Here is a 15,699-nt window from a genome sequence, read left to right as displayed (position 1 = left end):
AAAAATGATTTAGCTTAATGCGCTCTATATGGGGCTGCCCTTGAGGCTTGTCCAGAAGCTGCAGCTGGTGCAAAATGAGGCACTGCGACTGCTCACTGGGGCAGGGTATCACCAACCTGTCACCCCACTGCTGAAAGATTTGCACTGGCTGCCTATTAGCTATTGGGCCAAGTTCAAGGTTCTGGTTTTGGTGTACAAAGCCCTATGCAGCTTATGACCAGGATACCTGAATGCTACTCTTACCCCTTATATACCCAGTCTATCACTGAGCTCTGCAGGTGAGAGTCTCCTGCAGATACCATCTTATCAGGAAGTCTGTTCCAAACAACATAGGAAGTGGACCTTTAGTGTTGTGACACCTACCCTTTGGAATTCCCTCCCCTTAAATATTAGACAGGCACTATCTCTGTTATCTTTTTGGCACCTACTGAAGACCTTCCTCTTTCAACAAGCCTTTTAAGTAGAGACCTTATCCCAGACTGTGTCTGTGTTGGAATTGCTAGTTTAGATTTTTTCAAGCTTTTTTTTTTTAAAAAAAATACGTTTTTAAAGATGCCTTGTCTTAATATGTTTTAGGGTCTTTTGTTTTTAAGATGTTTTAGAGTATTTTCAGTGTTTTTGTTTGCCACCCTGGGCTGCTTCTACCAGAAAGGGTGGAATATAAATGTAATAAATAAACAAATAAATAAATAAAGTTCCCATGATCAGAAAGCCACTTTAAAAAGTGATATCAGATACTGATTTAATGGAAACCCTGTTTTGCCTTATCCAACATTGTTGTAATTGCTGACAAACTGTGGTTAAGGGGAGGGGAAAAAAACTTGTTGCAGATATGGAGCACATATTCCTGAGGCCGGCTTTTGATGTGCTATTGCTAACTACAGTTTGCAAAGATCCAGCATTATATCTGCATTGGTCCCATGCCAGAAGGCTGCAACAAATCTTTTTGGTACTTGGAGCTTAATCATTAGAGATAAATGAACGAGAGAGAAATAGTGAAACGAAATGGGAACTCTGTTGCTTAGAATCCTTTGTTTTCTAGGTATGATTCTACAGGTGCTTGTGATACTCACACAGCCACACTCCCCACAGCAGTCATATTCACACCTACTATGGTTGATTTTTTTCACATTTTTGCAGCAACAAAATATTACACCAAGTGTATTTTTGCATTGGAGAAGATACCAAAAAAGTGGAATCTTAACATGGTTAAAGAACCAGCTTATCCTGCCTCAAGAAGCCTGTTAGTAAATTTAATTTACTTTTTTGTTTTTGAAGAGGCCTCACACCACCTGATGCAGAAATGTTATATATGCAAGAAGTTGAGAGAATGGAAGGATATGGTGAAGAGAGCTATCCTGCAAAGGTAAAGCTACGTTTCTTCTATGGATTGACCATTTGTGCCATGCCAAATGCACAACTATGGTTATAAATATCTATCTCTTTTTAAAAATATTTTTCAAAGATATGGCTAGCATTTGGCTTGTCAGTCCTGAGATATCAGAATATTTCTGCTGAAATGTCAACAGAATGCTCAGATGTCAAACCAGAAAAAGGATTGGGGTCTCTATTCAGCATGCAGAATTGTGCACTTAAAATATTCCAGTTTCCTTGTTTGAAAACAGATTAGGTTGACAGGGACATTGTTTGATTCTTTTTTTGGGGGGGGGGAAATGGACTGCCTTCAAGTCGATTCCGACTTATGGGCAACCGTACGAATAGGGTTTTCATGGTAAGCGATATTCAGAGGGGGTTTACCATTGCCTTCCTCTGAGGCTGAGAGGCAGTGACTGGCCCAAGGTCATCCAGTAAGCTTCATGGCTGTGTGGGGATTTGAACCCTGGTCTCCCAGGTCGTAGTCCAACACCTTAACCACACCACCATACTGGCTGTCTTTGATTCTTTTATAATGTATTTTATATTGCATTTTATGCAGAAAGGTGGGATTTTTAAAACACACAATACACATGCACAAATTTAGTTTGCATTGTTGGCACAAATTTAGAACACAAATATAGGGGGCTGTGGACAAAGTATGGGATGTATGTTGAATTGAGACTATTGACGGTGGCTCCACATTATCGGAACTTGTTGCCAGCTGACTTTCAGATACCCCAACTCCACACTTTTAGAAAGGAATTGAAGACTCATCTGCTTCAGATGGCATATGAATGAGTTGCATCTTTTTTGGTATAAGCTCTCTTTAGCAGATTAATTTGTGGGGTCTGTGTCCTTAACTTTGGGCTGGATGTGTTTTATTATTGCTGAGATTATTAATGCTGAGGATTGTTTTGTTGTTGCTTGTAAAGTTGCATTTTTGTCTTATTTTATTTATTTTATTTAATTAAGCTTATATACCGCCCGACTAGCAAGAGCTCTCTGTTATTGCTCCTGTTATTATTTAAAACACTTCTGAGCAATCTGCAGCCTAAGGACCACATGTAGTCTTTTGCCTAATTTCAGGGAGGTTGGGGAGCCTGGAAGGAGAGTGGGAGGAGAAAAGTAGAAACAGATGGAGGGATAGAAGGAGAAGAGGGGAAAGTCCTCTGCAAACAATCACTTAAGCCCTCTGGCAAGAGCAATCTGTCCCTCCCTCAGCAGCCTGCTGGGTGTGGAAGAAGAGAGAGAGAGAAGGGGGCATCCCCACGCAATATTAGATCTGACCGGCTACTGGCCCCCTATTGTTCTCATATGGCCTCTGACAGATTACTCCTGAGGGAATGTGGTCCTTGGCAGAAAAAAGGTTTCCCATTCTTGATGTTAAGATCTTCACATCATTTTAGAAGGAAACAATTATTGAGTCCTGCAAGCCTCTAAAGGAGGAACATTCACAGTGTAGTGCCAGAACAGGAAATACCTCTGCCCCTTTAGATATGAACCTAACCCCCCAAGGGTAGTAGCAGCCTGAGCAGCATTTCCCCAGAAAAAACTAAGAGCTCTTGGAGCATCACATTAGGGCTGAACTGAAAGAGAGGGCAATTTTCATTACGACATTTGTCAGTGTTGAAAGCCCACACCCTTTGGCTGAGCAATTTCTGGTGTATTGATGTGAAAAAGAACACTTCACTTATCCAGGAAGTGTTACCCCCAATAATGTCATCAGATTAATCTGTTGTCCCTGATGGCTAGGATCACCCACGTGACCAGTCTAGGAAACATTGGCTTCACAATGAGATCACTTTCTCCCAATGATGGTGCCCAATCTAGACCCAAATGCCTCTGCATTCTGTCGCAGCAGCTGTCTGTGCCAGAAGTCTTGGTTTCTCCCAGTTTCTAAAAAGTCTTTCAGTTAAAAAAAAAAAAAAGCAAATATAACATGTGCTTTCAGATTTACAGTCACAATCTCAAAAGGCTACAGATAAAACAGTGAACTTGCAAATTCTTGGGATGAAATAGCAATTGATGCCTTAGGTGGGAAACCTGTGGCCCTCCTGATGTTGCTGGACTACAACTCCCATTATTCCTAACCATGGCCATGCTGGCTGGCACTGATGGAGTCCAACAATATCTGGAAAGTCATGGGTTCCCCACCTCTGCTTTAGAGGACACAGTTCTGCATTCCATAGCATCATTTTAGTAGCATGAATTTATAGGCCTGCTCCTTATTTTAATGCAACAATGTGAAAAATAAGTTATTGTCACAAGCAAAAACATCAGTACATAATTTCTGTACTATAATTTAAATATATCTTGCAGCAATTGAATAGTTATTCTCTTGGTGGCAAAAAAAAATCTCGAAAGTGTTTTCATTATTTCTGATTGTGATCCAGGACAGCCAAGGAAGTGACATATTCATTGGAGCTTGTCTCGATGGCATCTTTGTGAAGCACAAAAATGGCCGGCCTCCTGTCATCTTTAGGTGAGCTCTTTTTCTGAAAACAGGTATTTTCAAATAAATGTTTTTTCTTGCATGCATCCCCAAGAACCTGCAACAGTTACTGCTGAGGCAAGAATTTATGTTATCTCATGAAGATACACCAGAGTATAAATCAAGAGGAATGGAATATAGCTATGTACAAAATGTGAGGCTGCTGTCATACTGTTGACTTTAGCAGGGCCGGTCATAGTGTTAGGCAGATTGAGGCAGCTGCCTCGGGGGGTAGATGGGGGGGATAGGGCAGTAGCCCCCCATTTTCCCCAAGATCCCTGAACTAGTCTGCTGCCCATGGGTAGATGACATTGTCCCAGCTGAAGCTATATTCTACTACTTACCAATCCAACTGGATACTATATGTTGAATGTCCTTGTGCTCAGGAAGAAAAATGCAATGGGCCAACCCTAGGCTTCAGATCTATGCTACCAGCGTGTGTTATCTTCATGTGATGATTATTATTTTAACTCTCAGGTGTCTAATCATCTGGTACATTCAAAGCTTGTGACTCTTTTTGCAGATACAAGTGCGTCCACAAGCAACCAACCAAATCATTAGACCCCTGAAATAGAAACGTGCAAAGCAGCTAAAAATTTCTGCAGCTATGTAGGAAAAAGTATGGCAAATTCATATCCCTTCTCTTATGCCTGGAATTAAAGGGCAGTGCTTTCTGAGGCCTCTAGAGTTTGTCTCTCTCACACACACTGTTCTCTTCCTACCCCTGTATAGGTGGCATGACATTGCTAACATGTCTCACAACAAGTCCTTTTTCGCGTTAGAGTTGGCAAATAAAGAAGAGACTATCCAGTTCCAAACTGTAAGTGAGTGAGCTTTTACTTATATGCATTTTAAATAAATGTATGTCATAAGAAACCAGACATTTACACTGTGTGTGTGTGTGTAATTTTATATCTGGCAGGTGGACCATTCATTATATTTGTTCCTTGACTTTTGGTTGAATCCATGGTGCCCTTCCATTCACAGAGGAGTTTTTGACTTAGTGGAGAATTCTGCTAATGGAAGGCGATGGGAGATGGGTTTTTTTACACATTTCCCCTTCACACCCTGAAAATCTGCTCCAGGGGGTTGGGGAACCCAGTGTAGGAGGTGGTGTGGAGAGGGGTTGCAGGGGGAAGGCAATAATCACTTCCCCTTCTGTTAGCAAATGCACCTGTAAGACCAAAGACTGTTTTACAAATGTTAAGGCTGTTTCTGTATGTCAAAGGGTGCTGTTGGATACAACCTGCTATCTTCAAATTAGATGAGCAACATATTTGTGACCCTGTAGGGTCAGGAAGAATGTTCTTCACATATTCTAAAGCAGCCTTCACCAGCCTGGGACCCTTCAGATGATTTAGACTACAATGTCCATCAGCACCAACCAGCACTCTGATAGGGCATTTTGTACTTGGATATTTAATTTATGTACGTGGATTCACATTGTTGCAGATATGGAGGCTTTTTTTTGTCTTTGTCATGACGAGCACAACCAGGACATGAAGGTCTAATAGGATAAAACATGGATGGACAACCTGAAATACGGCAGGAGTTTATGGCACCCTTAGCCAGGAGCAGGAGATACTGCACAGTCACATCTGCCTCAAGTGCTCTATTACTGCCTTAATTAGTTGATCAGCTTTGCATGCAAAGGTTTCCGGGTTCACTCCCCAGAATCTCCCAGTAGGACTGGGAGAGACTTCATATCTGAAACCCTGGAGAGCTACTGCGAGACACTATAGACCCTACTGAGCCGGATGGGCCAATGGTCTCCCTCAGTGTAAGGCAGCTTCTTGATTTTCTGCGCCTACTTCCTGGTTTGAAGGATAAAGGGAAAACCATCCCAATGCATAACATGACTGCATTGGTACTATATTGAACATCATGAGATGCACAATATTCATGCTTTGAATTTGGCTTGGCCTCATTACTGTATTTTATACTGTTTGAAGATCCATTGTGACCTAATGGCTACAGTGTTGGACTGGGACTGGGCAGATTCCTGTTCATCCATCCAGTCACTCTCCCTCAGCCTCATCTATTTCACAGGGTTGTTGAGAGGATAAAACATTGAGGGGGGGTCAGGGGGAAGAGCTACGTATGTCACCCTGAGCTGCATAAAGGAAGGGTAGAATAAGCATTTAATATATTGAACATAACTTATTGATCATTTAGTCATGTAACTACTTGTCAATTGGGAGAAAAGCTCATGCACTGTAACTTTAGTGCACTATAATAACCATACATGGGCCCAGTTCAATTTATCAACTCAGGAGAGGCTGTCTGAGGAACATGATCATGCCAGATGTCTGTCTATCAGTGTTTGCATGTCTGAGTAAATCCAGCATATGTAGGCCCACTCTGTTCAACCAGTATATGCTGTATGTGAATCAGCTATATAATTTAGGCTTGTCAACTTGGATTTCATAATTTCCGGTGCTATATAAAGATGATGTCTATATGTCTATGATTAGTGGGCCCAGAGACAGGCATGCATGCCCAGTGGGCAGGATGGCTGAGTGGGATTCTGTTCCCCTGTAGCGTACATAAATTTTACCCAGTGAGAAAATAAGCCAATCAGGCTATTAATTTGGTCCTGAGAATTTTCTCAGTAGGACTATGATTTAAAATACATGCATCTCACCACCAGCTTTGTCTTACATTTCTTTTGTTTCACAGGAAGACATGGAAACAGCAAAATATGTTTGGAGGATGTGTGTGGCCAGGCACAAATTTTATAGACTAAATAAATGTAGCCTGTAAGTACAACAGTCTTTTAGTGAGTGTCTCTCCATATTAACTTTAAATTTGTATTCTGTAATTTACTGCTTGAGCCCTTATCCAAGTAAATAACTTTCTTTTTGAGTGTGTATTTCTGAGGCTGGAACTTATTTATCTCAGAAAGAATTTCTAATGTTCAAATAGGAGCCCTATCTGAGGCCATAGAAGTCTTGTTGGTGCTGAATCCAAGAATAATGGCTTCAATCAAAAGTACCATGAAGCTTAAGGAACTCAATTTCTGTGAATTCCAGTCAGAACTGACCTATCCACACCTCACAGACCAGTGTGTGGATAAGAATAGGAATTCAAAGAGTAGGAATAAATGGACAGTTCTCCCAATGGAAGGCTGTAGAAAGCAGAGCTCTCCCCCCCCCAAGAATCAGTATTGGAATCTGTGCTTTCTAACTTGTTCATAAATGATCAAGCGTTAGGGGTGAGCAATGAGGTGGCCAAGTTTGCTGATGATACTAAATTGTTCAGAGTTGTTAAAACAGAAAGGGATTGCGAAGACCTCCAAAAGGACCACTCTAAACTGAGTGAATGGGTGGTAAAATGGCAAACACAGTGCAGTGTAAACAAGTGCAAGGCATATTGGAGCAAAAAAAATCTTAATTTCACATATAAACTCATGGGGTCTGAACTGACAGTGACCGACCAGCAATGAGACCTGGTCGGTCCTGGTAGTGGATAGCTAGATGCAGATGTTGACCAATTGTGCAGCAGCTGTGAAAAAGGCAAATTCCATGCTAGGGATCATTAGGAAAGGTATTGAAATAAAACTGCAGATATCATAATACTGTTATATAATCTGTGGGTGTGGCTGCATTTGGAATACTGTGTACAGTTCTGGTTGTCCCGCTTCAAAAAGGATATTGTAGGGCTGGAAAAGGTTCAGAAAAGGGCAACCAAAATGATCAAGGGATAAAGTGACTCCCCTATGAGGAAAGGTTGCAGCATTTGGAGTTTTTTAGTTTAGAGAAAAGCTAAGAAAGAGGTGACATGGCATGTATAAAATTATGCGTGGCATGGAGAAAGTGGATAGAGAAAAGCTTTTCTCCCCCTCTCATAATACTAGAACTGGTGGGCAACCAATGAAGCTGAATGTTGGAAAATTCAGGACAGACAACAGAAAATACTTCTTCACATAGTGCATATTTAAACTGTGGAATTTGCTCCCACAAGAGGCAGTGATGGCCACCAACTTGGATGGCTTTAAAAGAGGATTAGATAAATTCATGGAGAAAATGGCTATTAGTCATGATGGCTGTGCTCTGCCTCCGTAGGCAGAGGCAGTATGCTTCCAAATACCAGTTGCTGGAAACTGCAGGAGGGGCCAATGCTCTTTACCCTGTTGTCCTGCTTATCAGTGTCCCATGGGCAACTGGCTGGCCACTGTGAGAACAGGATGTTGGACTAGATGGGCCGTTGGCCTGATCCAGCAAGCTCTTCTTATATTCTTATGAATACAATTATCCTTCACAATTTCTCAACTAGCAACTGTCTTCTTGCAGTGCAACACTACAGTGCATTGTATCTGCAGCTGATTCCAATATAAGAGTGAAGAAAGAAAATACAGGCTGTCGTGTATAAACTCTAGTCTAGTGGACCATTAAAGAGTCTTGCAGAAGCGCTTGTGCAAATGGAGAAACTCCTCTGGATCGGGTCACTTTCTCTCACATCTTTCACTAAGCTGGAAATAGTTGTTCCATGAGTGGATGAAGCTTCCTGCTAGCAGAGGGGCATCTTGGGTCAAACCCACTGAAATCATCCATTGAGGACATTGCAGATGAGGTTCCAAAAAATTTTTAGATTTCTGAATATACATTGAGATAGAATGGGTGAAAGGGGAGGAAAATATACTGGGCTCCTGCTGGGAGGAAGAGCGGGATATAAATCAAATAATAAATAAATAAAATCATTGTATTGGCCATAGATGAAGTGACTCTGAATGCCTTAGCATAGTCTATAATTTCACATCATCAGAGACATATTTTCAATAGTTCACATCCAAAATCACAAGGACCCAGTTCTGGAGTTGAAAGGAAGCAGAAATCTTCATGTCAATTCATTCCTCAGGCACTGAGGCAACTATAGTGCATTTGGATAAAGTACAATGTTATCTGGGATTGCCCTTGATTACTATTCAGAGGCTGAAAGTAACAGCCTCCCTTCTCGTGGGGAGTGGTCTACTGGAATCATCTTTTTCTAGACTGAGGTTGGCAAAGGAGAGATAAATTAATCATTTCCAATAGATTGGCATAGACTTTTTACTCTAAATTATTCAATATTTGGCCTCTCCTTTTCCTAAAATTAGGCTGTTAAAATTCCTGATCTATAGTACAGGCTCCAATCCCATATACTCTTACCTGGGAGCAAATCCCATTGAACTCAGTGGTACTTGCTTCTGAGTATTGCGTTGCACTGTGTAGGCAGTATGCTTCTGAATATTAGCTGCTGGAAACTGCAGGAGGGAAATCTGTTGTTGCGCTCAAGTCTTGCTTGTGGGCTTCCCATAGGCATCTGGTTGGCCACTGTGAGAACAGGTTGCTGGACTAGATGGGCCATTAGCCTGATTCAGTAGGCTCTTCTTATGATCACTGTAAAGATTTGTACCAGTATATGCAAGTCATCTGAGGGTATTACTAACAAGGTGCAGGAGGTAATTGGTGTCACTCTACTGGGCCACCATTTTATATCTGGCTCCACCTAACTAGCTACAATTTTTCATCTGACTCTGGTTAGTGGCACTTGGGCTTCTTCTAAAAAACAAAGTAGATCCCATAAGCCTGAACTGTGCCCACACCTGATGTAGGCTGAGCTTCTCTTTATATCGCACTGCAGTATCTATGGCCATCTTAACAGCTTCAGTAGTATTCTCTATGCTTCAGATAGACATTGGGGACCTTAAAATGTATTCTTAGAGCTAGCCATACAGCACTTTTAGACATTTACTAGCTCTTTTAACAAGAATGATCTCCTTACATGAATGCATGGAGGGAACTCACAATACCATAGCAGCAATTTTATGAATGGTGTGCGATTTTGAAAATGAAATTATTCATCACAGAAGCTGCTATTTGTGATATTGTGCAAATTTCACATGTTAGACTCATACAAGTAGACTATTCAACTGACATAGCAAGTAAGCAACTAATTATAATGCAAGCCATTCAACTGACATAGTACTTAAACAACTAATTATAATTTATACATTGGCCTACAGCTCTGAACTCTAGAACATACCCCTCCCCCCGTGGGAAGTCCATCAAAACTATTGCTTGATGTTTTTATTTACATGCGTTTTTAGTGGCTGGGAGAAAAGTATGGGACTACTTTAGTTGCTTTATATTTTAATTTACTTTTACCAGTCTGCTAAACTGGTAAGTTAACTATTTGCTATGCTTTGATCTGCATTTGTTCAAACTGTGGCATCTCTTCTTTATACATTTCTGCTTGATTGCTATGCTGTATGATAAGAAAGTCCAATGCTAAGTTGGATTTAGTGCAGAGGTGGCAAACCTACGACCTTCCAGATGTTGTTGAGCTCCCAACTTCCATCAGTCCAGCCAGTACAGCCAATTACCAGGGAAGATGGGAGTTGTAGTCCAACAATATCTGGCGGGCCATAGGTTCCCTCTTTGGTTTAGTGTCAGATCAGCTCCCACTGGACAAAGGTACACATATTAGAGGTTACCAAAATGACTGACACTAGCTTGGTTCTCTTTCCAGAAATATAACTAGGTACGAAGGTGTTCCATTTACATTCACATTTCCCACAGGAATTTCTGTGTGTTGGGGGAATGGTGCAGATGATGGAACTGCAGGAAAGTTGGAAGAACTACAGTAGATGGTCTGAAGAGGGTTGGCAGAAGAGGCCAAGAATAAAAAATGTTGTCATCAGGGAGAGGTTCAGTGCTACGTTTGGAGAGTACAATGCTTGTTACAGTGCTGTCATGTTGGTGCTCGGTGTCTGCCCCTCATATCTTCCACAATTTAAATAAGCAAGCTACTTTGTTAAATTATCCTGGAGCAGTTTCAAGCAATTATTCTAGTTTTCATCATTTTACCAGAACACTTTTATGTGAACATAAGAACTTTGGTTGATGGGGGGTCTAAAAAGATAACAAATAATAATTACGTTATTATTGTGAACATGGTCCATTTATTATTGCTTTGTAATAGTCTGGTATAATAAATGTAAAAAATTGAAAACATTGACAAAGTCCTTTAAAAAAACACTCACAACCACATAAATTAGTCTCCTCCCTTATATTGGACTTATTCATGAGATGGGGGTGGGGAACCATGATAGATTTTAGCAAAGTTGTGTCTGTCTCATTGGATACCATTTTATTTCCCTAACTGTGAGGACTAGAAATTTATTTTTGTAAAATAATAGCAGAGAATCTTTGACCCCATAACTCAAACCTGCTGGCCCAGAACACGTTATTTGAGAAATCATTTGTTTTCCATCCCTGTTGTAGACTAACAGAATCTTTTTTCTATAAATGCAAGTTTGTCTTTTTATTTTGTGATATAGGAAGGGCTGGGTGATCATGATGGTGATGTCTGTGTGGAGGGGGAGAGAGAGAGAGAGAGAGAACCCTTCAGGATCCCACTCAAAGATCTCTTGAAATGTCTTATCTGTTGATAACCAACATCCTTTGTTTTAAATGTGCTATTTCATTGTCTACATTTTGTCTGCATGTACCTTGTCTTTAGAGACTCCCCAGTCTCTCCGCCTGAGGAAGGCTCTCAGAAATCTTTCCTCATTCTTTCCTTTCCACGCTTTCCAATCCTTTCTCGTCCTTCTCTGCCCAAAGGGTGAGCCAGAAAATATTCTCTTTCTTTCCTGCTGCATTCTTTGCATGCAGCTTAGTTGTATTTGTACTGCTCCCATGTTTGCTTGTGGCAGGGTCGGCCATACCCTGATGAGATACGATGCAATACGGTCATGCCTTTGGGCATCATATTGCAGTGGGGGCACCAATTTTCCTGCTTCTGTCTCCCTTCATATAGCATAAAACACGTGAGCGAGCGAGGTGAAGAGTCACTTTGGCTTTGGTTTCAGGACAAACATGTCTCAGGCTGGCATTGGCTTGTGCTATTAGAAACTGAACATGCCAGTCCAGATAGAATGATTCATGAAGGTGCACAATTTCAAGATTAGAAAAAGACCACAACATTGTTAACGAAGTGATAATGTGCATCATAGAACCAATTTATACAAAGATGTGAGGTAAGCAAACAGCAGCTCCTTGTGCAAGGTTCCACATACTTTTAAAGCAGTATCATGCCATTTAAACAGTCATGGCTTCCCCCAGAGCATCCTGGACATGGTAGTTTGTTAAAGGTGCTCAGAGTTGTTTGGAGGTTCCCCTATTCCCCTCAGAGAGCTTCATTTCCCAGAGTTCTCTGGAAAGAGGGATTGACTGTTAAGCCAATCTGGAAATTGTAGCTGTGTGAGGTTTTAATCTTTAAACACCTGCTGAAAACCTTTCTGTCTGCCAGGCTTATGCAGGCAATTAAGAAGATGCCATCTTGCAGTAGATAACCTTTGTTTTTACTGTATTTTTAATGTTTTTTACTGTATGGTTTTTATTTGTTGTAAACCACTTTATTATTTATTAGTATTTATTCATTTTATTATTTATTTATATCCCGCCCTTCCTCCCAGTAGGAACCCAGGGCTGCAATGAGTTTTTTAAATAAAGCAGTGATATACAAATATTTTATAAATAAATAAAGGAAGGGTCCCCTAATAACTCTCAACATTCTTAACAAACTACAGTTCCTACAGTTCCTTATCCGGGGCGGCTCAGGATTTCATGGTCTCCATGACAACCATGGGACTGTCCCAATATGCCATTGGCCCAACACATGTAGCAGGGCATACTCTAGATTTGGTTTTTGCAACTGGACATGGAGTTGGTGATCTGAATGTGGGGGGCCTTGCATCAGTCCCTCTGTCATGGACAGATCACTGCTTGCTGAAGTTTAGACTTACAGTGGCTTTTCCCCTCTGCAAGGGTGGGGGACCTATTAAGTTGGTCCGCCCCCAGAGACTAATGGATCCGGATGCTTTCCAAAGGGCTCTGGGGAGTTTTCCAGCTGATAGGGCTGGCGCTCCTGTTGAAACCCTGGTTGAGCTGTGGAATACAGAAATGACCCGGGCGGTTGACATGATTGCTCCTGAGCGCCTTCTCCTGTGTAGAGCTTGTACGGCTCCATGGTATACCCCAGAGTTGAGAGCGATGAAACAATATCAGAGACGGCTTGAGTGCAGATGGAGACGAACTCCTGGTGGATGCAATTACACACTGATAAGTGCCTATGGTAAGCTGTATTTAGGGGCAGTAAGGGCAGCAAAAAAACAATATTTTGCTGCCACTATCAAATCATCAATCTGCCGCCAGCGGAGCTCTTCAGAATTGTCCGGGGGCTATTACACTTTGGCCCCAGGGACATGGTAGAACCATCTGAGGCCCGCTGTAATGAATTTGCTAGGCACTTCCAGGATAAAATCTTTTGCATCCGCCAGGACTTAGATTTCAGTGTTATAGCAGGTGAATCAAGCGAGGTATCCAGAGCACAGCCTTGTCCTGATTTCTTGGATGAGTTTCAGTTGGTGCAGCTTGAGGACGTTGACAAGGTGCTTGGACAGGTTCGTGCAACCACTTCTGTGCTGGATCCTTGCCCTTCTTGGCTAATAAAAGCTAGCAGGGATGGAACAGCTGGCTGGGCCAGGGAGGTGTTTAATGCCTCTCTGCAAGAGGGAGTGGTCCCTGGCTGCCTGAAAGAGGCGGTAGTGAGACCACTCCTGAAGAAACCCTCCCTGGACCCAGAAAATCTTAATAACTATAGGCTGGTAGCAAATGTTCCATTCCTGGGCAAGGTCCTGGAACGAGTGGTTGCGGGCCAGCTCCAGACACTCTTGGATGAGACTGATTATCTGGATCCATTTCAGTCGGGTTTCAGGCCTGGTTTTGGCGCAGAAACAGCCTGGTCGCCCTGTATGATGACCTTTGTCGGGAGAGAGACGGGGAGTGTGACTCTGTTGATTCTCCTTGATCTCTCAGCGGCTTTCGATACCATCGACCATGGTATCCTTCTGGGAAGACTGGCTGAGTTGGGAGTGGGAGGGACTGCATTGCAGTGGTTCCGCTCCTACTTGGCAGGTCGCCTCCAGAAGGTGGTGCTTGGGGAACATTGCTCAGCACCCTGGACTCTCCAGTATGGGGTTCCACAGGGGTCAGTTCTGTCCCCCATGCTGTTCAACATCTACATGAAACCGTTGGGTGCAGTCATCCGGAGCTTTGGAGTGTGTTGCCATCAGTATGCTGATGACACGCAGCTCTGTTTCTCCTTTTCATCCTCTTCAGGTGAGGCTGTCAATGTGCTGAACCGGTGCCTGGCTGCTGCAATGGACTGGACGAGGGCTAATAAACTGAGGCTCAATCCAGACAAGACTGAGATGCTGTTAGTGGGTGGTTCTTCTGACTGGATGGTGGATGTCCAACCTGTCCTGGATGGGGTTGCACTCCCCCTGAAGGAGCAGGTTCATAGCTTGGGGGTTCTCCTAGAACTATCTCTGTCACTTGAGGCTCAGGTAGCCTTGGTGGCACAGAGTGCCTTCTACCAACTTCGGTTGGTGGCCCAACTATGTCCCTATCTGGACAGGGATAACCTGGCTTCAGTTGTCCATGCTGTGATAACCTCTAAATTAGATTACTGCAATGCACTCTATGTGGGGCTGCCTTTGAAGACGGTTCAGAAACTGCAGCTTGTGGAAAATGCAGCGGCCAGATTGGTAACAGGGACTAGACGGTCCGAACATATAAAACCGATTCTGGCCTGCTTGCACTGGTTGCCTTTATGTTTCCGAGCTCGATTCAAGGTGCTGGTTTTGACCTATAAAGCCTTACATGGCTTGGGACCACAATACCTGATGGAACGCCTCTCCCGATACGAACCCACGCATACACTGCGTTCAAGTTCAAAGGCCTGGGTGCCTACTCGGAGGGAAGCTGGGAGTGTGTCAACAAGGGAGAGGGCCTTCTCAGTGGTGGCCCCCAAATTATGGAATGATCTCATTGACAAGGTGTGCCTGGCGCCAACACTGTCATCTGTTCGGTGCCAGGTCAAGACTTTCCTCTTCTCCCAGGCATTTTAGAATGTGTTTTATATTGTTTTAAATTTTTAAATTGTGTTTTAAATTGTTCTTTAAAAGATGTATTTTAAATTGTATTTGTTTTTAGTTACTGTAAACCGCCCAGAGGGCTTCGGCTATGGGGCAGTATACAAGTATAATAAATAAATAAATAAAAATGATACTTTGGGGGAAACCATGACTGTTTAAAGTGGTATGATATTGTTTTAAAGGTATACTGCAGATAGGGCCTAATTTAACATTCCCTTAACTCAGGGGTGGCTAAGCTATGGCCCTCCAAACATGGCGGGACTACAACTCCCATCATCCTCAACCATTGGCCATGCTGGCTGCAATTTGAGTGTCTGAGTCCAACAACATCTGGAGGGCCATGGGTTCCCTACTGCTGCCTTGAAGCACTTGCTGCCTATTTTGTATGCAATGTTTGCATGCTGGCCCAGTTTCTTTCTGTGACACAGGATACAGTGGGGCTGGATTGGGGTGCAAGTTAAGAACCCTTTCCATAAGATGCTAGACTGTACGGAACCCGACAGAGGTTGGTGCTTTTCATGCATTCTCTGTTTTGTATACATTGGCCCTTAATTATATTGGCCCTTGAGGTTGGTCTGGAAGCTGCAGCTGGTGCAAAATGTGGTGGTGAGACTGCTTACTGGGGCAGGGTATTGCCAACATGTCACCCCGCTGTTGAATGAATTGCACTGGCTACCTATTAGTTACCAGGCTAAGTTCAAGGTGCTGGTGTTGGCATACAAAGCCCTATACAGCTTGGACCAAGATACCTGAAAGACCATCTTGCCTGTTATATACCCTGTCTATCACTGCGGTCTGCAGGTGAGGGCCTCCTGCAGATACCATCTTATCAGGAGGTCCGTTCCACAAA

General features: G+C 42.6%; 1 protein-coding gene across 3 annotated transcripts in view; it reads left to right on the top strand.

The window, feature by feature from the left end:
- The window catches only part of PTPN21 (protein tyrosine phosphatase non-receptor type 21), an 89,297-nt gene that overhangs the window by 39,676 nt on the left and 33,922 nt on the right, over positions 1 to 15,699 (top strand). For 2 of the 3 annotated variants that reach the window (XM_061611907.1, XM_061611906.1), the window contains exons 7-10: positions 1,279 to 1,366; positions 3,771 to 3,859; positions 4,601 to 4,688; positions 6,548 to 6,627. In XM_061611907.1, the coding sequence (XP_061467891.1) occupies positions 1,279 to 1,366; positions 3,771 to 3,859; positions 4,601 to 4,688; positions 6,548 to 6,627 (345 nt within the window). Of the gene's footprint in view, positions 1 to 1,278; positions 1,367 to 3,770; positions 3,860 to 4,600; positions 4,689 to 6,547; positions 6,628 to 11,371; positions 11,474 to 15,699 lie in introns of all 3 variants that reach the window. The other variant, XM_061611908.1, reaches the window with a different exon arrangement.

Source organism: Rhineura floridana, chromosome 2 (genome assembly GCF_030035675.1).
Source record: "Rhineura floridana isolate rRhiFlo1 chromosome 2, rRhiFlo1.hap2, whole genome shotgun sequence".
Classification (NCBI taxonomy): domain Eukaryota; kingdom Metazoa; phylum Chordata; class Lepidosauria; order Squamata; family Rhineuridae; genus Rhineura; species Rhineura floridana.
Note: the sequence above shows the minus strand (reverse complement) of the source record. Positions and strands in the feature narration are given on the sequence as shown.